Below are 25553 nucleotides of genomic sequence, written 5' to 3'. Positions count from 1 at the left end.
TGAGAGTGAAAACATTTGAGAAAATTACTTTTTTTTGTCAATTCAGACAAAAGGGATTTGTGGAAGCACAATAGTTTGAAGTAAAAAAAAAACAGTTTTTGTCTTAAAATAATCGGACTCCCAGAGAGGATTTAACAAAGTGACCGAGCTCCGGGTGCACTTGACTTTAATACAATAACAATAACTCTTTCTGCAGCTCCGTGATGAACGATTATGGAAACGCGTCCAGCAAATCCATTAAAACCAGCCGGGGGTCGAGCCAAAGCAGAAACGTCTGCGTGTCGTCAATTCTTCAGCAGAAAATGAACCCGGTCTGGTGTCGGGAGTTAATTACGACCACAAATACTGATGAGACCGGCCAGGACAAAGAGATATCGATCCGATGGTTTTAGCCCCCAAATATTGATCAGACGAGATTAATCACACGGAGTCTCTGCTTAATAAGTGCCGATATCTTCAGCTCTCGATACAACAAACAAACCGTGTCTTTGAATGTGTAAAATGAGAATATGACGCCATTTTTCTTTTCTGTAAAAAGTAACTTTAATCGTTTCACAACACTACAGAGAGACGATACACGTGTATGAATGACATTAATCTTGCTCACGCTCAACCCGACCAGTGAACACGCTGACGGGTGAACGCGGAATGCGTCGGCGCTACCAGGAGCTGAAGTCCCCGAAGCTGCTCTTGGCTTTGGACTTCTTGGCTCCGCTGGTGGACGGCGCCGCTCCGCTGGTGGACGGCCCGCTTTCGTCTTCAACGGCCGAACGTTTTCTATAAAGGGAGAGGAACACAACGTCACAATGAGCAGCTTTTCTCCCACACACGTGCTCTTCTTGTAGGTGACGGGTTTCTCTGATCTGAGACTTACCGGTTACCTCACATGAATCTCTTCTCTCTTTGTAAATGATGTTGTATAACACAGACTACGGGCCTTTCTGAGTAATTCGTCAGAGACAGACACTATTTCAAAACAGGCTGCACCTTCAGATACAAACGCATGAATCATTATTGATTACGCTGCTGGTTATTATGTTTGTCATTCCCTCCAGTACGTCTCTATTGATCACAACCATCCTGCAAATACAAACAAGCTAAATGACACTTCTCACCGCCGTCTACGGTCCTTACCGCTAACCCGTTTATATTGCTGCTACTGTGGACGTTTGGTTTGTCACCTCATTGATCATCTCTTATTGAATATTTGCACTCCGCCTACTTCGTGCTGCGCAACGAGTCGGGATACATACGGACCATCTTATGTCGAAGATTTTCATTCAAATGAATTACTGTTGAGACACTGTCTGTTGCTGGAGGAGGCAACACAATGAGATTGAATTACCTGATGAAAGTATTGCAATATTTATATATTTACAGTATTACAAACTGGGTGTCTGTGGCGACATTACCGGGAGTTTTACTGAATTAAAAACACATAAACAAATGTAATTATGCACAATTCTGAAAAGCTGAAGCTCATGTGTCAACAAAAAGCCTCCAGACTGCTGAACTCTTTCGTTTTCAGCCTGTTCACAAATTCTAAATCAGGTTTGTGCAAAGTGCCTTCGATGTAACGTCTTTATTTATCTTCTCTGAAGCGACTCTACATATTAATTAATTAATTAATCCCTTTGAGGGGTTTAATGGGGCAAAGAGAAGGTTTTCATGTTTCATTCTCTTCATCATATTTCAGATAACAGCAAACTTGAATATTATGCCAACAACGCCCAAAACAATTGTTACAAAACTTTAAAAAAACAAAACTAAAATGAAATGTGTTGTAATAACAGGTAAAAACAACACAATATACCTGAACTCAGTGGAAACGGTGGAGATAATAAAGCTGAATTATCCCTCTGGGGGAGATGGGTAATCTCCTACATAATTGGAAACGTTGCACATTATGCTTCTTCTCGTTCTGTGTCGCCATATAATCATGTTTTATCGTCCATTCATTACGATCCTGTTCCTCAAGACGCTCACGTGGAGGCCAGGTTACCTTTTTCATCCAAAATCTGCCTGGAAAGTGGAATAAATGTTCTTCTGTTTTGTGCTTTTGCATTTAACACACGTCACAGCGTGACCACTGCAGCAGAAGCAGAGTGTAGTCTGGTAAATCAGCATGTATGTATGCATATGTGTGTGTGTGTGTGTGTGTGTCCTTACTTCGTGGCAGGGTTGATGTATTTCCCCACACCGGCTTTGAAGGTCTTTGGCGCCTGCTTCTCCTTGGCTTTCTGCTGGGCGATGCTGGTCTGCTGCTTCTCCTCCTGCTGCTTCTGAAGCTCCGTTTCTCGCTCCGCTGCAATCTGGAAAACACAAATCAAATAAATCCCCCAAAATAAACTGCAGGCCAGATCAGAGGGCCACTGACACTCGGCAATGACCGAGTGGATCAAAATGCAGGTGGGACAACAAGCTCCAGGTGATTGAAAATCAACTGGAGGATATTTATTTCCATTTGTATTATTACTGTACTTGGATGTTCGGCCTTCGCTGTGCAGAAGGATGCATGAACACACAGTCATTATATGTAAATAATAATCACGAAGCTTTTCTGTGTGGAAGAAATGGTTGTGTCTTAAAGTCATGTATTGTACATGTATGCAAACACAGAGCGATACCAACCTGAGCGTCAGCTTCTTCGTACGGGTCCACGAACACAGTCGCAGTTATGATCTTGATCTCAGACTGAAAAACAGACAAACCACTCAAATTCAATCCATCATTTCCCCTCATGCTGGTTACCATTAAATGATCTGTAATAAAGATATGCGTCTCTGGAACATCTATCAAATAAAACAAAAAAATAAATCTAGCTTACAGGCTGAATCGTCATTTTTGGGATAAAACGCAGCGTTAAAGGCTTTCGTCTCAAGTACATTCACACAGAATGTGAATATTACACTTTTTCAAGAACAAGTGGATTTTTCTGACTGAATAAAGGCGTCAACCAATCACGTTGTCAGGAACGGTGTGATTCAACATGTGCACTATAGTGTACAACAACACCGAGGCTCCGGAGTCCGAACCAAGACGGCAAACTTTATTTCTCCCAAAGAAATAGAAATACTGCTTTCAACCTCGACAAAGGCAGCGCAGACCACAGCCACTCCTTCTGCTCTTACCTTTCACAATAAAAGCCCAACACATATACACTGTTAACCAGAGGGAAGACAAAGTCTCTCAGAGCATCTCGCTAAAAGGAAGCTCAATAGACTATCTTACAGGCTAAACAACATCTAACCTGTCAACAGGATCCTGGTTGTTGGTCCTCTGCAAATCTATTCAAACCCATCTATTCGAACTGTCCCAGGTCTTTTGGTTCAAACCTTTATAAACTCCCAACAGAGAAAGGAGGTGCGGCTCTACCACATTTGAAAGATGACTTTTACTCCGCTCACATTCGGTGCATCTGTTCAACCAAGATCACCGTGTCGGGTTAAAAGAGCCTCTAATTCAGGCAGCGTTGGGCATTAACGATTTGGGAGAATTTATAAACGGCGCGCAAAACTCTGTTAGCAAGGAAAACAGAACGACCAGAAAACATAAAAATAGTTAGACGGTGTGCCCACGACGGAGAGTTCAAGCCTAATCACCTGGACACTAGATTTAAAAACTGGATATCCAAAGAAATAACATTTTACTCAATAACAGATTAAGGACAATTAAGAGACATTCCAAACGCTGAAAGACATTTATAAATATCTACAATGGCGTCACTATTTTGAGCAAGGTGTTTAAAAAATGACCGGTCAGATGAGGATGAACCCGAGCTGAGAGAAGCGCTCGGAGCACATTCCTCAGAGTTCACCAGAGGTGTTGTATCCCGACTGTGTGAGGGCTTCATGACGACAAAATGATCTCATTCCACAGAATACGTCAAAAACAGGAGGGGAAGAGAGAGGGAGCAATGAGGGGCTCTAAAACACATGGCGCGAATCTGGATGGAAGTGTCTAATTGCTTTTTCTTTATTTTTATTACCCAAAAGCAGAAAGCACACTTCATAAAAGGAGATGATTCAAAGTGCTGCGACTGTGTGGGAGCAAAGATGCCAATCACTGGCAGGTACTTTAGGAAATGTCCATTCATAAGACGTCTCTGGTCAAAGCTTTGGAAGACATATTTAATACGAAAACACAATTAGGGAAAGTGGACTTTCATTATGGGCACTTTGACAGATATTTACTTGGAGTTCTTCTGAAAAGTACTTTAATTGCATTTTATACATCTTTTAAGAGCTTATTTGAAATTTAGAAAAACGACACAACACTAGACGGGATGACGCATGTAAAAGTCAGAACGGCTGCTTCTGCTTTTAACGAGCGAGTTTAGAGATCTCTCGTGAACTTAAACTGGACCTACAGTCTGTAATCTACTCTGAACACGGGTTAAACGCTACATTTCAAGATAGTAAAATCAGATCATGTGACTCATTAAAAAACATGTGAAGAGATATTTGTGAGTAACATCTGGAATTTAAACAGGACTACTTCCTACCTTTGGTTTGTCTGATTTGGGATCACTCTCCACGTTCTCCATGGCCGTGAGGGCCTCAAATCCACCCACAATCCTGCAAAACAAAAGAGCTGTATGAAGGACTAGTCATGGAGTAGGTTTTGTGTTCTTATGTGTAAGAGCAAGAGAGACCTGAGCTCCACACACAGGTTCCAAATCACTTCGATTTCCTCCAAGAAATACTCACAAGAGCACCACCGCTGAAAACAGTCCCACAAACGCACCATTTCCTCCTGTTTGAGTGACATTTTATAAAAGATCCAAGTACGACACAAGCCTGTGTACGACCAGCTCAACCTGTAACGCTCATATAATAAGCACATCCTCCAGCAGGCATTGTGCAGACCTCAATGTATTCCTCAGACAACAGTGCACGCGAGTTGCTGCAAAAAACAAATGTTTACCGTCTTTGTTATCGGCACACTGGCCTCATGGTGAAAACACAGCAGAGGGAACAACCGCTGGAGACGTCGAGGCTGTGAAACGGCGAGGGCCAAGAGGTCAGATCTGTTAGCGACCCCCCTGCTGAGGAGCACTTTAGAGAAGTTGCTCTTTTAACTGCCGGCTCTTTACACAGCTGCTCCTGGGGGGCTGTTACAGTTTGCGTCTCTTCTCGCTCTACAGGGGGTTCTTCTCCGGGCCACATGGGCTCTGCTTCCACATGTTCATACAGAGCAGGAGGAGGAGGCCTCCCAACCAACCCACGCTGAGGAGGAACTCAATCGTTACGTGATTATCAGGCACACTGCGGTGTATTTTGACTGTGTTTTCAGCTTTTTGAAATGAAAGATGAGGAAAAACGCTGAAGAAAAAGTAAAATCTTGTCGTTCTTGTGGTACATCAGTCAGTCAGGCTGAAAAGGAAGCAACATATAACAACACTGTGATCTCAGTTATTCCACTTTTAACTTATTACCACGAACAGCTTGTGTTGAACTGGACAATAGGAGTCTGCAATACGGATTCAAATCACTAATTATCTATTTTATAGACATCCACTTAGAGAAAGTCAAACAGTCACACTGAACATTTGGAGGGAAATAATCACTTGCAGTAATTTCGGCACGAACCAATATTGGATTTTGTACTCTTCCATATAGCTGCAGGTTTTAAATGATCACAACATGGACTCACTCCATCAGGAGGGCAGCCTGACATCATTTCATGTACGCTTCACACAAAGCATCACATTGCAGCCCATTTGTTTTCGTCCCCATGAGTCACTGAGACAGAAAGAAATGGCAAAACTTTGCATTTCAGAAAAACCTTTCCTCTGCAAAAGAGTCCACAACCGTTCTGAATAGATCAGGTTCAGTGGACGGACACCGACGGTCTCATTAAATGTGCAGAGACTACCGTCTGCAAAGAATGAAAAGCTGCACGAGGAGGTTAAAGCCGGAGCTCTTTAAGTGACCATGTGAAGAGTCAGTGGAAAGACGGCTGAACACTTTTAGACAACGGCCAGAAAAGACAACCATTAAAGATCATGCTCAGCTAAGAGACAGACAGAGAGACAGACAGACAGACAGCGAGAGAGAGAGAGAGAGACAGACAGAGAGAGAGAGACAGACAGCGACACAGACAGAGAGAGAGCGAGAGACAGACAGACAGAGAGAGACAGATGGACAGAGAGACAGACAGAGATAAACAGAGAGAGAGAGACAGACAGACAGAGACAGAGATAAACAGAGAGAGAGACAGACAGACAGAGAGAGAGCGAGAGACAGACAGACAGAGAGAGACAGATGGACAGAGAGACAGACAGAGATAAACAGAGAGAGAGAGAGACAGAGACAGAGATAAACAGAGAGAGAGAGACAGACAGACAGAGACAGAGATAAACAGAGAGAGAGACAGACAGACAGAGAGAGACAGACAGACAGAGAGAGAGCGAGAGACAGACAGACAGAGAGAGACAGACAGACAGAGACAGACAGAGACAGAGATAAACAGAGAGAGAGACAGACAGGCAGACAGACAGAGATAAACAGAGAGAGAGAGACAGACAGGCAGACAGACAGGGTCTTCAGTTGAGATTCAGCGTCCACTAAATGCTTCACAGCTTTCGTCCTGGAGGCCGACTGGAAGTCACAAAACTGTTTACTCTGTCTGGAGCTCCAACAGAACCAAATGTGTATGAAAGAACAATATGAGAGGGCGAGACACAGACAGAGAGAGAGAGAGACAGAGTGAGGAGAAGACGAAGAAGAGGAAACAACAACTACAAAAGAGCATGTGGCGGTGACCCAACGGTTTGTGTAAATGGCACTGAGCATGAGGCAAGTGTCTGTCAAGATTGTCACCTTTCCAAACCATCTGCCTCAACCACTAAATTACACAAAACACTGTCGCTAAGCCACAGTGGAGTGGAAAGAGGTTAACATACTTAAAAAGAAGGTTTACCTTCCGAACACTGTGTGCTTCCTGTCGAGGTAGATGCACGACCGGAACGTGATGAAGCTGAGAGAAAACAGAAACAAAGACATTTACATTCGTATAGAACAGTTAAAAAAACAACTTACGGTTCAATAAATGATTATGCAAAAAGTATTGTGAAGAAACAAGATCCCTAAAAGGGAGCTTTGCCGTCACAGTACACTTTACACAAACACTTTAGTTTGACTAAATACGCAGAATAACCGTCAAAGACAAGTATAAACAAGACATTTACAGGTTCTTCTAACACAAGGTCCTTCAGTAAACATTTATAAGAAGCTGTTTTGTTGACAACTACGTCAATAATTAAACAGTTTCACATAAATGCTGAAGCTACGAGGAACTTTCATTTTGCGTTGGTTTTGGCGGCCCCTGTGGACAAAAGCGGTAGTGTTTCTGAGCACCAGAGTCCCTTTAAAAGAAAAACTTTAATTTTACTGCACCGAGGTTTGACAGCCTGGTTCCACCAAGGACGAGTACTTAGAATAACTCTATAGAAATAGACAATCATCTCGCCAAAGGTCTTGTTTACTCATATAGAGGCATCAGTATAAAACCAGTTCAAAGTTCCTCACAGTAACTTTAAATAGGAGTTAAACTAAAGTGTATAAAAAGGACAAAATTAGCTTTAAAAGAAAATTTAAAAAATTTGTTTCAGTTTTATCGTAGACATTGTTTCAAGGAAACGGTGAGAAAAAAAAAATAATTTCATTGCAACACTTTCCTTATGAAATTTGGAATTAGAAATGACTATGTTGACTACTGAATAAGTAAATGCAATATACATAAAAATGTTTTTGCATCCAGTATATTACATTTCATACAGACAAGTGTTGCATTTGTTCTCGTCTTATTCGCCTGTGGGGCCTCAGCAAAGAAATCAAAAGGAATAAAGAGAGTAAAAAACTAGATATAATTCTCTGCTGACTGACTGTCGAGAGCAGAACGATAGTTCAAAGTTCAGGCTTTTTTAACAGAAAACATTTCTTACAACTGGGACTTGTTGGTGTTTGGACCGGAGTTTGCCATGCTGAGGACCCCGCGGCCGGTGTGAGACAGGTTGGGCTTAAACTCATCCTTGAAAGGCTTTCCCCAGAAGGACTCCCCTCCTGGGAAGAGAGGAAGTGGGTGAAGGAGGAAGGAAAGACAGACACAAAGGAGAGACAGAGGCACAACAAACCATTTTAAAATATGAGAAACATCTTTGCTGGAAAGCACTCGACTTCCCTCCAATCAAAAAACAGAGTATGGTGTAATTTTCGCAGTTGAGGACGAGATGAGTTTCTACAACCAAACTGTTCGTGAGGACCAAGATCATTGGCAAAGCCCGGGACCCCCACTGACTGCGACATATACTTGTTTTAAAGTACAGTCATCCGTTTGTTTGTGTACCATATTTTATGGTAAATTTCAATCGGTTTCTATTTTTAAATGATGTCTTTATTATTGCACTGTGTTCATTGTTTGTTATGCACCAAGTCAGATTCCTTGTATGTGCAACGTACTCGGCAATAAACGGTTCTGATTCAAAGACGATACATTGACTGCAACGATAAATAAGATCGTCCACGTCTATCAAATGGAGGGAGTGTTTCTCGTTATTCCACTGATCAACGATTAAGAACTTGTGTCCACATGGCGTCTTCATTCAATCGTTCCCGCTGAAGAGAGCGCGCAAGACGAAAAAGCGCTGCAGCCAACGCTTCAAGAGGAAAATCTATGAACTTCTTAAGAAAAGCGCCGGTGATGTCACTGTAGAAAATAGAGGAGGAGCTTGTTTTTACAGCTGGTGAGTATTGTGCTTTTTTAAAAATCGGCGTACGCCTCGTCTCCGACGGGTTGTCCTCCTTGCTGTAACGTTACAGTCAGGTATCCTCTGATTGATTTGGTGACAAAACAATGTCAAACGAATAGATAGTAGCCCATATAGATAATAAAGAGCAAAAGGGGCAAATGCGATGCTCGTCTATCGTACAACGGTGTGGTGATATTTACAAAAAGCAATCGGAGCTTTTTTGATGAAAACATTTCCTCTTTTCTGGCAGAGAAAGCTGCCGTGTGGACTCGGGCCCCAACACGCCGATGAGACGAAGCTAAACACGGGACAGACCTTGCTAGCCGATGCAAACAAATGAATTCAAAAACGCAGCATTCAAACACCTTTGGAGGAAGTGATTTTTAGCAGAAGTTGGCCGACAGTTCACAGTGTTAATCCGTCATTTAAAATGCTTCTGGGACTGAACGCATGTACAAAAATAAATAAATAAAAGTACACTTTGGGGAGTAAAACCGATAAGATTGAGTTCATGTAGCCTTTAATTTTCTGCTCCAATGCCCGTCATTACATCTTTATACTGTAACAGACGATTAAACCCATTAAGTTAGTCTAAAAACGACACGTTTCTGGATCCACCGGCACTACTAAATCAAAATAGAGAAACAGAACTAAGACTCTTTTCTCAAGACCCGTTTGTCCTTGAACACGGAGCCGTGCAGAGAGCCCTCAGCTGTGAATCATTAATTCAGAGCGACTCCATCATTAAGAATCACCATGATGAGCGGACAGGAATACGCACTGCAGGAGCTTATTGGCTCCCAACAGGGGGAGAGAGGATGTGTCGCCCCGAGGTGTGGTTCACCGTCCTGCCAGCTGGTGTGCGCTGCGTGGAACAGTGTGTGTGTGTGTGTGTGTGTGTGTGTGCGCGCACACACGCATATAAAAGTACAGTATGTGCTGTGTGTTTACGAAGGCATACTAGCAACCGATCAACCCTTCAGAGGCTTTGTGCAGCCGTCAACGTTCCCGCGGTGACATTTCTGCATAATTCATCAACTCGCTGGCATTTGTAGAGAGCGGCCGGATCGTAAATGAAGGCATAGCGAGAGAGGAGGATGACGAAGGGGAATTCATTCTCACCAAAGAGTTGACCAATAAATCAAGATGCATTCACTCCGATACATTTAACGGTACAACCTCAAACTTGGGACAGGAAAGAATATAAAAATATCCTCCACTGACCGACGTCTGCAAAGCATCTCCGCTAATCAACGCAGTCTTTGTGCATTTCACGTCAGCTTCTCGTTTCATATTTTGAACGCGTCTCTGGGATTTCGTTGACAAGTCGATGTTTAAAACGTGTCTTCTCTCCGAAGCGTTGTGGATCAAATGAGGCTCCGCTGAACTTCGAGGGAAGCGTCAACGCTACAGTGAGCAGTCTGCCGGATGTGTGAGCGGGATCCACTCAACTCTGTGCGGGCCATTTTCTTGTTGCATGAATTTCAGAAATTCAAGCGTCAAGAGGGCATCACACCATGATTCAATGTCTTATTTTGGCATCTCTTATTCCCCGCTAAAAAACACTCGAATCATTGATTGCCTGCGAATAAAATGCTCTTTTTTTCCCGTCTCCAGTATTCCTGCATCTTGTATTCATCACTAGATGTGAGCAGACAAATTACCTCTTCAAAGAGCAGAATGTCAAAGAAAAGATGATATTTGTCACCCCTGCTTTGGTCTGCTCAAGTGAAGAAAATGACATTTCAAACACACAGAATGAAAACAACTAAATGAGTCCAAAGCGTCACGGCAGCTGCTATAATTCACAAATATCATTTTCTTGAATTTGTTCATGAGAAAGTTGCTGAGAAGTCTTCGTCAGATTCACGACGTGTTCTTGAACCGCCGACTCCTTCGTATTCCTGTTTTGAGAACGATGAATCCCATCGCCCAACTAAAGTGAAAGCACTTGATCCTATTAGCAGATAATCGCCCTGCCGATCCTCATAAAAGGGCCTCCGACTGCAGGGCCGTGTGCACTCACACACGTGTAGAAAAGAAAAGTAGATTATGGTGGAGATAATTAAGTCAAGAATGCCCAAATGAAAGTGTAAAGGAGGTGGAGCACCAGACTACGAACGTAAAGAAACGTCAATAGTTCTGAAGTGGAGGTATTTCTACAAGAAAACCTCCACATGGCACCTTTAATGCGTTTAAACACTTCTCACTTTTTGTCTGTGAAAATCAATTCAAACCTCTTTAGAGGAACTGATTTTACGCTGCTTAATAGTAAAATAACACAAAAAAAGATGCGTTAAATTTAATTTGAGAAGACCATAATGCTTTGTAAAATATTCAAAATGATGAATAAATATAATCAATGATATGTTGTTGATGTTACGTATATGTCCAGGGCTTTTATTGTGAAAGGTAAGAACGGAAGAAGTGGCTGTAGTCTGCGCTGCCTTTGTCGAGGTTGAAAGCAGTAATAAAGTTTGTCCTGTGAAGACGTTAAATGTGCTCTGGAGTGTTTATGGTCCTGTTTTTACCCCAAAAAACAAATCCCAAATAGGAAAACATTGGTGAGCCCCATTGTTCTTATTAATACACAAAACAACATGCGAGTAACTACACGACTACAGCATGTTACAGGACTCAAGCCAGTTAAAGGCCTGTTCATGAGCTGTGTCCACGTGTTGTTCAGTCCAGGTGACCAGGAGAATCTTTGCCCACAGGCCTGAAATTCTGCACCTTCATAAATCCTTCACGGTGGACGCAGCGTTCAGAGACGCCCACAGAGCACAAGGCTCGCTCTGTGCTGCGAACTCTCAGAGCAGCTCGGACGACACGGAGGCAGGAAATCAACCGCATGAGGCCCTCGCAGTCAATTCCAGTGAGCTGCCTCTTACAACCGGGAAAACTACACCGAATGCTGGTCGATTGGTCGTTCACCACACCCTTATTCCGTACCACACACTCCGCCTTATTCCATCGACATCATCTCTGTGTGTGTGTGTGTGTGTGCTCCCATGTGCCTTCACAGACTATATTTAGCAACACTCTCTGACTTGCATCTTGGGTCGCAAGCGGCATTTACGCAAAGCTTCCAAAAAGGAACTATTAAGAATTCAACAGAGACAGTGTTATGCAATTCAAAACGTGCTTTCAGTGCAGTGTTAGTTGTACCTGTGCCGGTGCCAGTGGGGTCCCCTCCTTGAATCTGGAAACAAAAAGACTCTGTTAGGTTCGGTTGACGTAAGCTGCTGCTGCACATAAAAAACAAAGAAGAAGAAGAAAAGAAGAGTTGCTCCCATTACTTATAATAGGACAATGTTTCAAGCCGGCATGTGAGACTCTTCTAAACCGTACAGTATTCCCTGACGTCACGTATCCAACTTGGAAGCATAGTCCTTGGAAGCACTGGTAACGGTGAACAATAGAGGCCTGTTGTCAGTGACTGAGGCTCAACTTTCCCTATTACTGTTTATGTGGTGGAGCGCTGCTCTCTGGACTTCTTGTTTAAAAAGGGGGTTTTGACCGCCGCCGCTGCCGAGCAGAGGTTTGACGACACAAAGAGCAAAAAAAAGAAAAAGAAAAAAGTATTTCGTTTTCTTTCACTTCATGGGTTGAAATTGTTTGGCCGACTACATGCTGCAGCACGGCAGCGTGACAGAGCAGCAGCGGCAACAACAAATGGATGAAGCAAAAAGAAGAAGAACTACTAAAAAATACATTCATATCATAAACTCTGCAGTGGTGACTCGTTTAAGTCATTTCAAGGACTTTTGAACTGGTTATGAAAGTCTCAATTTAATACCGACGCCTGTATATGACCGACATAAGTAAACGAGACCACTGAGGGTGTTCTGTACTCCCTGCACAAGCCAGGGATACGGCTCCCATTACCAAACCGCGATAAAGTGTTTTTGTTGTGAAATGATTCTCTCCAAGGCCACCCTCCTGTCCTCCTCGGCTTCGGAGGAGAAGTCGAAGGCACAAGTGGCAGAGTAAGTATGGATAAACAATTCACAGCTTGCCACTGTGTGTCTGAAAACCACGGGACAGAATACATTAAAAAAAAGCAAGGTAAGGGTCCCCTTGAGACCAGATGTCCACTCAGAGCCACTTTAATTATAGAAGAGGCTGCTCTGGAAAAACAAAGACGAGCGGCTGATCAGAGACTCGTATTTCTAATTCTCAGTCTGGGTTAATAAGATTCAGTCTGAAGAAAAACATGCTTTTGTCTCCATCTCTGAAGCGGCAAACACTAAGATATATTATTATTTTGTGAAGCAGTGAGCGCCCACCTTGTTGTCTGGCCAATTATCAATCTTAAATCTTATCTATCGGCAGAGGACCGGTTATAACATCTAAATCGAAGTTCAAAACGTATCATTCTAATCCGTCCAGACCAACAATCAAAGCCAAAGACTGTACTTTGTTTTGGTCAAATTGTGCCAAAGTGATTTTAGTTAAACTGGTAGCTTTAGTCTGGATAAGAGTTTTTTATTTATCGTATTTTATTTATCTGGTCAAAATCCTTACCATGAAATTCCTGATGGACCTGTGGAAGACTGTCCCATCGTAGTAGCCTTTTTTACACAGACGGGTGAAGTTCTCTCCCGCTTTGGGAACCTGGAGGAAAAGAACATGCAGAGAATGGTCAGGAAAAAGCACCAACGATAAGAATAAAACGAAATAATAATATCTGCTGCTCTATACGCTCGCTGAAATCAGTGCTGAGGTATGAAGTTAGCTAAGTAGCATTGAGAACAGTCTTTGTAACCCCCAAAAAAGCCAAACAACTCTTTGTTCAGTGCTTATTCAACGAAGGAAATACATTTTATCTCCAGTGATGCATTAAATATAGTCATAACAAGCCAACAGGACGCAGAGAAGTTGAGGTGTATTGATATATTTAACATGGTTGGTTTATCCGACTGCTTTAAAGGAGACATATCGGGCTCACTCATGGTTCATACTTGTATTGTGAGTTTCTACTCGGACAGGTTTACAGGGTTTAATGTTCAAAAAACACATTATTTTCCTCACACCGTCTGTCTGAATATAGTTGTATTAAACCGCCGTCTGAAACGCTCCGTTTTAGCGCCTGTCTCTTTAAGACCTCTTCCCAAAAAGGCTAGAAGCCAGGATTAGCAGGCTGTTTTTTTCCCAGCTTCCAGTTGAAGGTACATCCTGGGTCATAAAAAAAAGAAATAAAACTTTGAGGCATCTTGTAAATCATTACAGAAGCACACACTGACAGAAGCTCATTTTGACTGGCTGGCACCGTGTGAAACCAGCCGGTAGTTGTCCCCAAAGCGGGAGGCGGGGCTTCTCCATTGACGCCAGCCAGGTCTACTGTTATTAGCGTCAATAACCACAAGGAACACTTCTGTGTGTCTGCGTGAGAAACTAACTTTTTCCCCGTCTGCAACAATGGCTGATGGTTTCCTAGAATCACCAGATGCCTTCGTAAGAAGCCTATTTTTAGTCTCCGGCCTGTCGCTGCCGTGTGACGGCTTCCTTCGAGCTCTACTGGTCTTAATTCACGCCACGTCTCAATTTTGCGGTTGGGGTTCAAACGCTCTGCCTCTTTTTTTCTGTTATAAATCCCAGATCTTCAAAGCACTGTGGTACAAAGAGGCTTATTGTTTTAAACCACTAGACGGAAGAAATGGATCAACTTTAACAGTTTGAGACGTTTTAGACAGATCTCACGGCACGTCACATTACGTGTACATGTGTGAATAAAATGCATGCATGTCAAAATATACAAGCTTCGTGTGCTACTTTCCTCTGAATCCTTTTGGATTTTTGAGCAGAACCTTTCCCGTCAGAGATCTCTATCTGCTGCAGCGGTGGTGAATGTAGCACGTCTGCATGCTTTTTCGGTTTCTGTGTGAGACGGTTTAAAATGCAATCGTATTCAGCAAAGATGGCCAGGTGCCTAAAATTGTCAGCAATCAGGGATGTTTGCTGGTGCAAAACTTGGCTCCTGTATTTCCCAGGCAATCAACTCAAAAGCGATATTCGAAATGTACTTCTCTGGCAGGATTGTGTGCATTTAACGAACGTCCTAACAGACTGTGTAGTTCCTTTTCACCCAAATTTAACATGAGACCATCTAAAGAACACTGTGCATGGTAATAACTATCCTGTGTTATAACATATATATATCTTAACAGTCTGAATTTGTTTTTATATTATATGGTAGCTCTTTTGGTCTTTTTCCCTCTCCCTGCAGGTCAATTTAAATGTTTAATCGTATGTAAATACAGACAAATTTTAACCTCACACTCAGAAAATAATTGGAATATCTTTGGTTAGATTTAGAATTGACTAAAAATGTAAATTTAGACACAGTCATCGTATTCTAGCCCACTCAGGTCCTCCGTGAGTAAGGTACACAGATACCCGCCGCGTCATCAGATCTCCAACATCTCCTCACACGCCGACCGAAAAACACCCAAAACTGGACGAGCAAACGGTCACTCTACGGGACGGTGGGCTCTGGATGTGTGTGACAGTGAAGCGGCACTCATCAATTCATAAACAGCAGGCCACGAATAGAGCTGCAATCTTGTGAGGAAACCACTGGGGGAGGAGGGGGGGGGGGGGGGGGGGGAGGAGGAGGAGGAGGAGGAGGAGGAGGAGGAGGAGGAGGAGGAGGAGGGCAGGTTGTCTAACTGCTGCAACTTTCCCCCTCATTATCCTGATTCGACAGCGCAGAAGCCAATGAAAACCCAAGTTGCATGAAGAAGCGCTGGGTTACCGGGGCAGAAAAGCATTCCTGGAACTCACACCTGGACTTAAAAAAAAAAAAAAAAAAAAGGAGGCACACATTTTTGCCAAGAAGTAAACTTGGCAACCTGAGGGGAGACTCTGCAAGAGGCTGATTTCACTGTTTTGAGTGCGTCGCCCTAAAACACGATTTAACCGCCTGCTCGGGCCAAAACAACATTATTCTAGAAACGTACACCTTTAAATGAAATCAGCATTAAGTCTGAAACACCAGGCGTCATTTATAAAACCGTATATTTTAGTGGCCAGCTTTGCTAAACTCAAACATCTACTTATATATGTGTCAGTAAATGATATCAGCTTCTAACGGCTTGAAGAAATACTAATTTGTATCTTCTCAACATCCTTCAAACACTATAAATAGACCCGACGTATGATTTTAAATGAACTGCAGAGTCCCTTTTTACCCGTTTATCTTTGAATCATGTGAACATTTGAAAAAACAAACGAACCCGAGGGCTCGGTCAGCACCGTGGAAGGTTTGTGATTCAGTTCGCTCTCTCTCCTCGAGTTGGGGCGACGCATGGACAGACCATCATCACCACGGACCCCTACCTGCATAGCTGACAGTGTCCCCAAAGCAGCAAGAGTTTGGTCGCTCAACAGCACAAGACAACCCACAGCAGCCGTGATTTAACTGTGATTTTATATTTGCTATTTTGACATGTTAAAGTACTGCCGTTGACAGCCTATTGTTCCATCTTTAGGTCGTGACAACACACTAATTTGAAGAAAACCAAAAGTTTCTAGACTTCAGACCACTCAAAGCTCTTTAACACTACATGTCACCATTCACCCACTGATGACAGGAGCTACCATGCAAGGTGCCACCTGCGCATCGGGCATTCATACATGCAGGAACAGCCTGTCGGGGCAATTTGGGAATAAGTGTCTACTTTGTAATCTCTTTGGGGAGACGCAGAAAATAAGGCTCTGGAGGCATTCCCCCCCCCCCGATACTACAAAACACATTATTTCTTCCAATTGTCTGGTCTGTGATTTTACATTTGTTGTGTGAGTGTGTGTGTGTGTGTGTATATGCATGTTATTACCTTATCACAGTGCAGCTCCAGGTTCAGGTCTCCCTTGTTTGTGTGCAGACGGACGTAGCCCTTCTTCTTCACATAGCGGTAACGCACCGTGTCGTCCGCGATGGCATCTATGACACAAAAAACAAAACTAATTCAGCCTTTTTAATTCATCTTTAGAGATGAAAACATTAGGGATTATATGAGAGAGAGAGAGGGTGTTATCATGAAGAACAACTGTAAGACTTTACTGATTGTTTACGAGTCTCCGCTGGAAGATCTCTGACCTTTAAAATCTTCAGCAGAGCTGGTTGTTGTTTAGATTTATGCACGTTTTATTCTCCATTATGCATCTTAGCTTTGTTTTTATTTACTGTTCAGCCTTTCCTGCATTCACACAACAACCCCCATTACATACATACAGTATATATACATATATAAACAGTATAAAGACAACACTGCTCTGTATTCTTAGACGAGGCACACGTCCATAAAAATACACGGCATGTCGCCCTGTTTCTGGAACCTGAACTGGGTCACGAAATCCAAACATGGCCGCCCTCTGGTGAACTTTACTAAACCCACTACACAGTTGCATAAGAGCAGATCTCATAAGAGCAGATCTCATAAGAGCAGATCTCATAAGAGCAGATCTCATAAGAGATCTCAGAGGCTAGTCGAACTGAGCAGCTCCCAGTTTGAGGCTACAGTCGGCTGCGTGTGTGATCACTTTGCTGTAGCCGGTCTATTCCCCCCCGACCGATAACGATTAAAGCAGCTAAAGAAAGAAGCTGTGAAAGTTTCCGTCTGCTGGGAATGTGGCTGTTTTTATTTTGATGGAGGGCGAGATGTTCACTTGCCTGCTTCTTGTGTTGTTGCAGGAGTCATGGCTGTCGATGTGAAGGAGGCGGAAACTCTGCCCGTAGAGTAGTGGGCCTGAGGAAAAAGAGAGCGAAAAATAACAGCTTTTATGTCAGTTACTACTTTTGAAACACTTCTTCTCCCGTTTTACTTTCATGACGTCAGATCGATTGTGGAGAGATTCGATTTATTTTTCTCAAATGTAATCGGTTCTGAACGGCAGCAATCTCATCGTCAGTAGAAGTCGATTCGAGCCGTCACGATATCAGGTCTTAAATACACGATTATAGCAGCCAAAATAATTCAAGATGACTTCAATATAACTTCAGCATTGACTTTGTTTAATGTGCGTTTTGTCTCTTTTTTTCGGCAAATGAATCACACTCAAAGTACGAGTGTGGGGCGGCGGAGCGAGTCTGTAGCCACACAAAAGAACAATCTGCATTTCCACAAAACTGGCGAGCTCATTTCTTTCAGATGCAGGTAGAGAGAGAGAGAGAGTTGTATTTAATGTTGCTAGACCAAAAAGAAGACGTAAAACCCAACTGAAGGCCCACTTATTTTTTGAAGCCCCTTTCAGGAGCTTTCAAAAGCATCTCATGGTCTTCTTCAGTGGGAGGAGTTTGATCAGTTCCCATCATGTGACCAACATATCGTACACTGTGAGGGATGAGAATAAGCTTCCACGCTGGATTATTTAATGCTCTCTTAAGCATAATAATGTGTCTGGATATGGGTGAGTGGAGTTTAGTAGATTAGTTAAAGATAAAAAATAAAAAAAGTGTAATTTAATAGTTTAGGTCGAACAAAAAAAGCCCAAAACTGACTGATTCCAACTTCTCATGAGTGAGAATTTGCTGCTTTTCTTCGTGTTTTATCACAAACTGATTATCTTTGAGTTTCTCTGGAAAAATGTGATCGTTAAGATTCGCTATTTCATGAAATGTTACGGATTAACAGACACATGAATAGATGAATGAATTCTGAAAATGAACACTACTTGCAGGCCTTATTTGTACATGTATCCCTGGAGATCAGGTCCTCTGCTCAAAGGCACTTCAACAGGGCAGAAACATCCCTGGCCAGTCCCCACATTTACTCTAAGTGGAGCATCAATCGCCCATCTTTTAACCACTGTTTTCAGTGGTGGCTTATTTGGACGGAAAACTCCAGAATGCCACACTGGTTGTTATTTTCCTGGCGGTACCCGACACATAAGACCTGCAGTGACGTTACAACCTCGGGAAATCCTCCTGCGATGACGGAAAAATGCTTATTTGGGTGTAACCGAGACCTGTAGCGACAGCAAATGCAGCGTATGTAGATTTATACCATCTCATATTTAGATGCTTTAAAAAGGTTCTTTGGGTTTAAATCTATAGTAGAAGAGCTGAACAGTAATATAAAGCAAACCAAAAATACCAGAAAACAACGCGGTGAGATTGGAGGAGTTACTGGAGGGAAATGAAAGCGGAGACGTGAAAATGGATTTTAAAAGCTTGTGAGTCTACTCTACGGTCCTGGTTTAGCATTCTTCTGCTCTAGATCTCGTGAAGGCGCATGAAAGCACAGACGGTTACCTTGTGCGCTCCGTCTGACCTACATTCCCTCGGATGCTGCCAGAGCATCACCTCGACTGTGAACTCCAGACGGAGAGCGACCGAGGAGAAGCTCTGGCGTTAAAAAAAACAAACAAAAACACAAAGAAAGAAAAACCCAGACGGGGCGCAGCATCAAAGGAGAGCCGACAGGAGTCGCTGATGCCGTTTAATAGGAGTCACACTTCATCCTCTCCGGCTTTAAAGACACGGCGGTCGCATGACCGCGGATGACCCTCTTTATTGTTGCACATCTGTTTGTTTCCCTGCAGTTAAACCTGATTAATAACCACGGAGAGCAGACATGTAAGAAGATTACAGTTCCTATCTAGAAGGTATTTTAAAATAAAGAATATAAACCTGCTACATACTCAAAAGAGGCCTTTGTTTTTATCTATGAGTCAGACCTCGACATGTTCTTCCTGCCCGAGTCTTTTACTGAAAGTGTTCACTTCAGCTCCTGTAGAGTGAGATGTGGCTCGTTCTTCATCTCCCTCTGAACACAGTGAGGCTTCTTTGTTCTGTTTCTGGATGCAGTTGTTTGTCAGACTGCCGATGTTTTACCGTGTATTACTGAGTGTTTGGCTCCCTCCTGTGTACAAAGTGAAGATGACACGTCTTCACCAAATTAACGCCCTCGTGAAATGCTGCAGCAGCACAACTGAAGAATTTAATCGTTCCTTTAAAAAATTAAAAAGTCAAAAGGATTAAGAGTCAGTTTAGCATACAAAGCATGATGCAAGATGTAGTACAACATCCTGGTATTTATGTCACACTGCATTTTAAATACCATGTATTGAACCACACTAAATATTACGGTAGTATGGATATTGTAACGCACAGTACAAGTGCTTTTAACTCTCAGGGGGTCCGGTTCAGGTCTGCTTTCTGCCCCCAGAGTCCAAACTAAACCAGTTTCTATGCTCCATATATCTGGAACACACTGCAGGTCATCTGAAACTCAAACCTCGGCTCAAAGCAGACTTCTCGGTTTGTTGCTGCCTTATTTTAATCAAAGAATTGTTCATTTCTTGTAACTTTTTTTACATAACTTCAGCATCGTGGTGTTTTTACTCACAGCGTTCAGTTTGTCCGTCTTCTTGGCAGCCTTCTCCTTCATAGTGGAAGCCAGGAGCGGGTCCCCCTTGTAGTCCTTGTACAGCTCAGCTAAGGTCTCCCTGGTCTCCATGTTGGTGGTCTTCAGGTGGTACGACGGGTGCAGCTTGGCCTTTTCCTCATCTGAACCGCGCCGGGGAAACCAGAGCAAGAGGAAGGAAAACGGTTTAATCAGGAAACTTTCATATTCCATGAAGACGTTTAACAGAAATGCAGAATTCCTTCATTACAAATAGTTCATAACACATAACCCACCTGGATCCAACACCTTCAGGTTGTTTATCACGTGGAAGAAGTTGGCAACATTGAATTTATCCAGGTTTGTGGGGTCCTGTAAAGACAAAACAACCCCCCAAAAAACAATTAAACGGTTATATTCCCTTAAATAATGTGCTTTCAACTTTTGCAAAGCAACAACCCACCTGAAGCACGATAATGTCCTTCCTGGTGAAGGGTTCGTCGGTCAGCAGGTCTTTGAAGCTTTTGGTCTTGATGTTGAGTTGCTCAACAGCCTGAGTGGAAATGGAAACATTTAGGAATTGTGTATCGTGTGATTGAATGAATACGATCCACCACTTTGCCGACTCCCCGTCGAGACACTAACGGGGTTCACAGCATCGCAAAACACACTTCATGAATCTAGACAATCAGCTTGAAGTCATCGAGAGGACACTCCACACAATCTTGCTAAAAAATAAAATAAAAATCACAAAGCTGTCTTGTGTGTGTGTACTGTAGTTCTATTAGCCGTTAGCCAAACACACGTCCAAAACAACAAAGGTGAGCAGGTGTGTGTGTGTGTGGGAGAGTGTGCGAGCTCACCAACCTCATTAGAGAACACGTTGCCGGTGACCTTGATGGCCACGAAGTGAGAGTTATTTGTGAAGACGTTGTACAGGACGGGACAGTGATACTTTCCTGGAAGAAAATGAAAAGAGAGTGAGGAGCGAGCGGAGCGGCCGACAAACAGTCTGAAAACTTCTCATGCCGAAGTCATGAAATACTTCATGTTAAGTTATATCACCTCTCCCACATCCTCCTCATACACTCGCTTTCATTTACTCTTATCCCCCTAAAAAATGACCCTTCAACACTCTTTAAGTCTCACACACAGAGGGCAGTAAGAAAAAAAGCAGCTTTGAGCTTTTTATTTTAAACTACTTACAGTCTGATTCGGATGATTAGAATCAGGGAACCGAAGCCGTAATGACTCACTACCGGTAGTTTCTACGTGAGTCCTTTAAGGTTAAGAGTGAATTGAACACTTGCATCTGTATTTACCATCGCTGTTCTTGGCGAAGTTAAGTCTGATGAGGGACTTTGCTTCCAGTTTCTGTGAGAAAGAAGAAAAGTTTAGTGTCATAAAAATAATGTCATCAAAAAAGAATTCACAGAAACGGAATGGAAAACAACAATATTTTATATTCAGCTGTTCAATCATGGATACTACATAACTCACACTTGTGGTAAATAGTAAAGTGTGTGGCCTCTAAAGTAAACAATTAAAGGGAACCACCCTTTATGCGGATGTTCAATCAGTGTTGATAGTGAACGTAGTCGACGGAAGCAATAAATTCCTCCGTGCGTCCTATATTGAGCCAGAAAGCTGAGTCAGCAGCTGCAAAATCTGTTGGATGCAGGAAGAACTACAGGCTGTTTCAGCTTAGATTTCTAGTCAGGGGTCTGTGCGTCGCTCAAAAAACAGACCTTTCTAAACCAGTTATAAATTCAATTTTTTTAACAGCACTGCCTTGTTCTGCTATGTTTTCAACAGCAAAAATGTCATCTCAAAACATGATTACAGGACGTATTTTATAGTGTTTCGACCGACTCAGATATTCAGCCTTCTTTAATCGAGTACACGGCCGAAGAAACGCAGCTGAAAGACGCTGCGGCTGCATTAGCCGTTCAAGACGATATGACCAGTGGCGACCATCCGGGCAACACAAGCTCGCGTGCAATGCATCCTGGTACATGTAGGCACTTCTGGCGCGGCTCCACAAGCAGATCTCTGGGTCAATACAGCATGCACTGAGAAGCTTGTTGCTTCTACCGACTACATTTATCGTAAACACTGTTTGGACATTAATATTTCAAGCAGTAAGAAGCGGCCTCATGGCGCGTGTTGTTTGCTCACCTCTCCAGAGATGGGGTTAGTGCCATACCTCTTGATCCACGGCATGATGCTCCTGAAACACACGGTACAAAGGAGGCGATCTTTATTTAACCGTCGAAATAGAAGCAATTGCATTTCAGCTTCGATGTGTTCTCAACAACAAACATCCTTCATCTCATATTTGGCCTTTAACAATTCACTTTCATATTGCCCTCAGTGTGACACCAACAATGAAAGACACGTAGCGTAAAGAGGGATTACTAAGAGCTCCATGTATCAACAGTTACTGACGGATATCTTAACCTGAACTAGTGTTGAGCTGACAGACATATCAAGCAACAAACATGACAACCCTGTAGAACCAGCACACAGTTGGACACGCCTATTGTCATTTAATGTTATATTTTAATCATCTACTTACAGCAGGTCAAAGACAACTCCCTCATCAGTACAGACAGGATACTCAAACGGCTGCAGGGACAAGCTGAAATGTTTCAGAGAAAACACTGAAGTCAAACTGCTCAGCAAAACGACACGTCCAGACAGGTTTTCATAGATTGTATTGCATACATTTCCCCATCTATTCTAATATATTGTTGTAAAGTCTCCTCCACTACTGGTGGAACAGCATGGCTAGATTTTAGTTATTGGTGTAATAGACTTGTATCTCTGCTGATGGTTAACAAGACTCTTCTTACCTGCAGTGGTCAAACGGAAGCCGTCTGAAGTCTGCCTGTGGGATTTCTGAAACGCAAAACATAAATCAAAACAAAAAAACAAAGCATTCAATTCCATACATTCCAGACAACAGTGGGGGAAATGGTGGGTATTAAAATAGCTTTACTAGCTTCTATTAAACTCAGTGTAGTAGTATAGAGTGTAGTAGCTACAGTGGTTCCCAACATGGAGTCTCACATTAAATCTTTGCTTTTTTTTTTTTTTTTTTTTTTCTTTCTTGAGAATCTCTGGATATTTTTAAATATGAGATGATTTCCTGCTTTTCTCTTAAATATTTAGTTTATCTTTGTAAACTAAATATTGTTTTACGTTTGGCTCTGTGAAGTTGTGATGGTCATTTTTAAACGTTTCATAGACTCACCAATTATTAATCAATAGAGGAAAATACCGGCAGATTAACAAATATTGAAAATAATCTTTCACTGCAGCCCTATAGCATACAAATAAACCAATAAGTTATGCTTTATTATTATAGTTTAAGCTATAAATAACAAAAAATGGCCCCAGGTTTACCAGCTGCAACATTAAAGTGATGAACACATGAATGCATCAATAATTATAATCTAGTGATATACTTAATTCTGAAAAGAACCAGTCTGGATAATGACTACTTTTACTTTTAATACTTTAAGTATATTTTGCTGCCAATACTTTTGTGCTTTTACTTAAGTAAGATTTTGAATGCAGGACTTTTACTTGCAAGTACTGTAGTATAACAAACTTCTACTCAAGTAAAAGGTTTGAGTACTTCTTTCAGCACTAGGTACAAGTATACAATATAAAGACGACAACAAGTGTAGTACGATATCTTCATAACTAACGTTATGACTGTTGCCTCTTGTTTTAACCAGGTTAAATTTAAATTGGAGATATTTTAAATACAACTCACCTGATCGCTTCCCTCCATAATAGTTTGTGTACTCTGAACATGTGATGTACCTGTTAGGCGGAAAAAAACACGTAAATAAGAGGAAAGACAAAAGAGTGACCTTAAATAAAGGTAAACCTAAACTAATGCCAGAAATAAGCTCCTGTAAATTAGCTAGCTAGCTCGTTAGCAAACACAGTTAGCTCGCCAAGCTAACAACAACACGTACGTGGTGCGCTGTATCATCCATGACAACTTTGATACTTACATTTTATCTTTCTGGTGCTGTCGTTTGCCCATTTTGACTGTTTTGTGTAGATCTGGGAGTTTATTAAGGTTAAAAACGACTGACTTTCACGTCGACAACACACAGCCTGCTCGCCTTGCTGTAACTTCCTGTTTACGTTCTTTTACGTCACCGTCTTCTTCGTCTTTTGTTTTTAATGGCGGTTGGCAAACAACTTTTAGGTGCATTACCGCCACCCACTAATCTGGAGTGTGGACTAAGGAAAGTAATTATCTAATACGAAAACGAAACAAACACAAAATAAAACAAAATAAAATAAAACAAAACAAAATAAATATAATTCTCAAATTATATTCACTAGTTTTGTTGACTCCATAAACGGCTTCCGACACTCTTCACCAAAGCTTGTCTTTAATATATCAGTTATATTCCCCTCTCCCATCTCTCGACCACTTTTTAATATTTCTCTCTCTGCCTCGTACCTCTGACATGACACTAAAACATGGTCCACAGTTTCCTCTTCATCACAAAATCCACACATTCCATTATGTTTTCCAATAATACAGAGGGAACTTACATCACCGTCATTTACGGCATACCACTTATAACCGCAGCACTCTACTGCCCCCTGTCGGAAGAACGGAGAACAAACAAATACATTTTCCCTCGTTGGGCCTGTTTCTTTTTATTAGGAAACCCAAAATGTCTTACAACCTTGTAAAGCTGAAACGAGTCCCTATGCTCCTGCAGGAACATGCAACAGATTCCTTGCGTCTCCCTGCCTTTGCTTTTTTTTAATTCCATGTTTTCCACTAAAAACACAATTTAAATAAATACATTCATCAATTTCCTATCACATTTCTTTAAAAAGCAAAACTCAAACACATGTTCAGCCGTGCTCTAATTAATGTTCTTTTGACAGTTTTCCTGAAACTGAGAGCTTCAGATTTGTTCCTTATATAATATTCAGAACTGTAGCGGCTCAGTCACTGTCTTAATGATTTTACCGTCTCTCTACCTTCATAACATGACATATTATCACTGTACAGCTAAGTAACAGTGCCATTTGAATACTCCATATGACATGCTCATTTATCATCTATGAAAACTCAAGTTTCATCTGATCTTCGAAAAACACACTTTGTCTCTTTTTCTTGTTAATCTCTAAATGTGCACATTACCCTGAAAATAGCTGTGGAATTTATTATAAAAAACAAATAAAGGTGTTCAAATAAGATTTAAATATAATTTTGTATGCATTATTCAATTAATCTCATCGTCTACACTCTGCTTGGTGTCTATTATTTCTCTTCATATCCTCTCACATGTAAACTAAATTTGATTCTGTAACTAAACTTTAAATATAAACCATTTCCTGGACAAACATGACAAACACGACCACGCAGAATAAATGAATCTACAATGAGTGTTATTTGGACTTGG

At 41.9% G+C, this 25553-nt stretch overlaps 1 protein-coding gene across 1 annotated transcript; it reads right to left on the bottom strand.

Moving 5' to 3' along the window:
- Positions 1 to 529: 529 nt before the first annotated feature.
- Positions 530 to 24268, bottom strand: ppil2 (peptidylprolyl isomerase (cyclophilin)-like 2). The gene is made up of 20 exons (XM_079269636.1): positions 24132 to 24268; positions 23885 to 23934; positions 22956 to 23001; positions 22679 to 22741; positions 22279 to 22330; positions 21423 to 21474; positions 20968 to 21059; positions 20564 to 20653; positions 20397 to 20472; positions 20104 to 20264; positions 17427 to 17502; positions 16591 to 16697; positions 13280 to 13369; positions 11921 to 11954; positions 7949 to 8066; positions 6925 to 6981; positions 4505 to 4577; positions 2632 to 2694; positions 2170 to 2312; positions 530 to 777 (listed from the first exon to the last, which is right to left on the bottom strand). The coding sequence occupies exons 1-20, from the start codon at positions 24161 to 24163 to the stop codon at positions 660 to 662; spliced, it is 1593 nt and encodes a 530-aa protein (XP_079125762.1). The 5' UTR covers positions 24164 to 24268; the 3' UTR covers positions 530 to 659.
- Between the last annotated feature and the right edge of the window lie 1285 nt (positions 24269 to 25553).

Source organism: Melanostigma gelatinosum (assembly GCF_949748355.1).
Source record: "Melanostigma gelatinosum genome assembly, chromosome: 6".
NCBI lineage: Eukaryota > Metazoa > Chordata > Actinopteri > Perciformes > Zoarcidae > Melanostigma > Melanostigma gelatinosum.
This window is presented reverse-complemented; position numbering and strand designations above follow the sequence as displayed.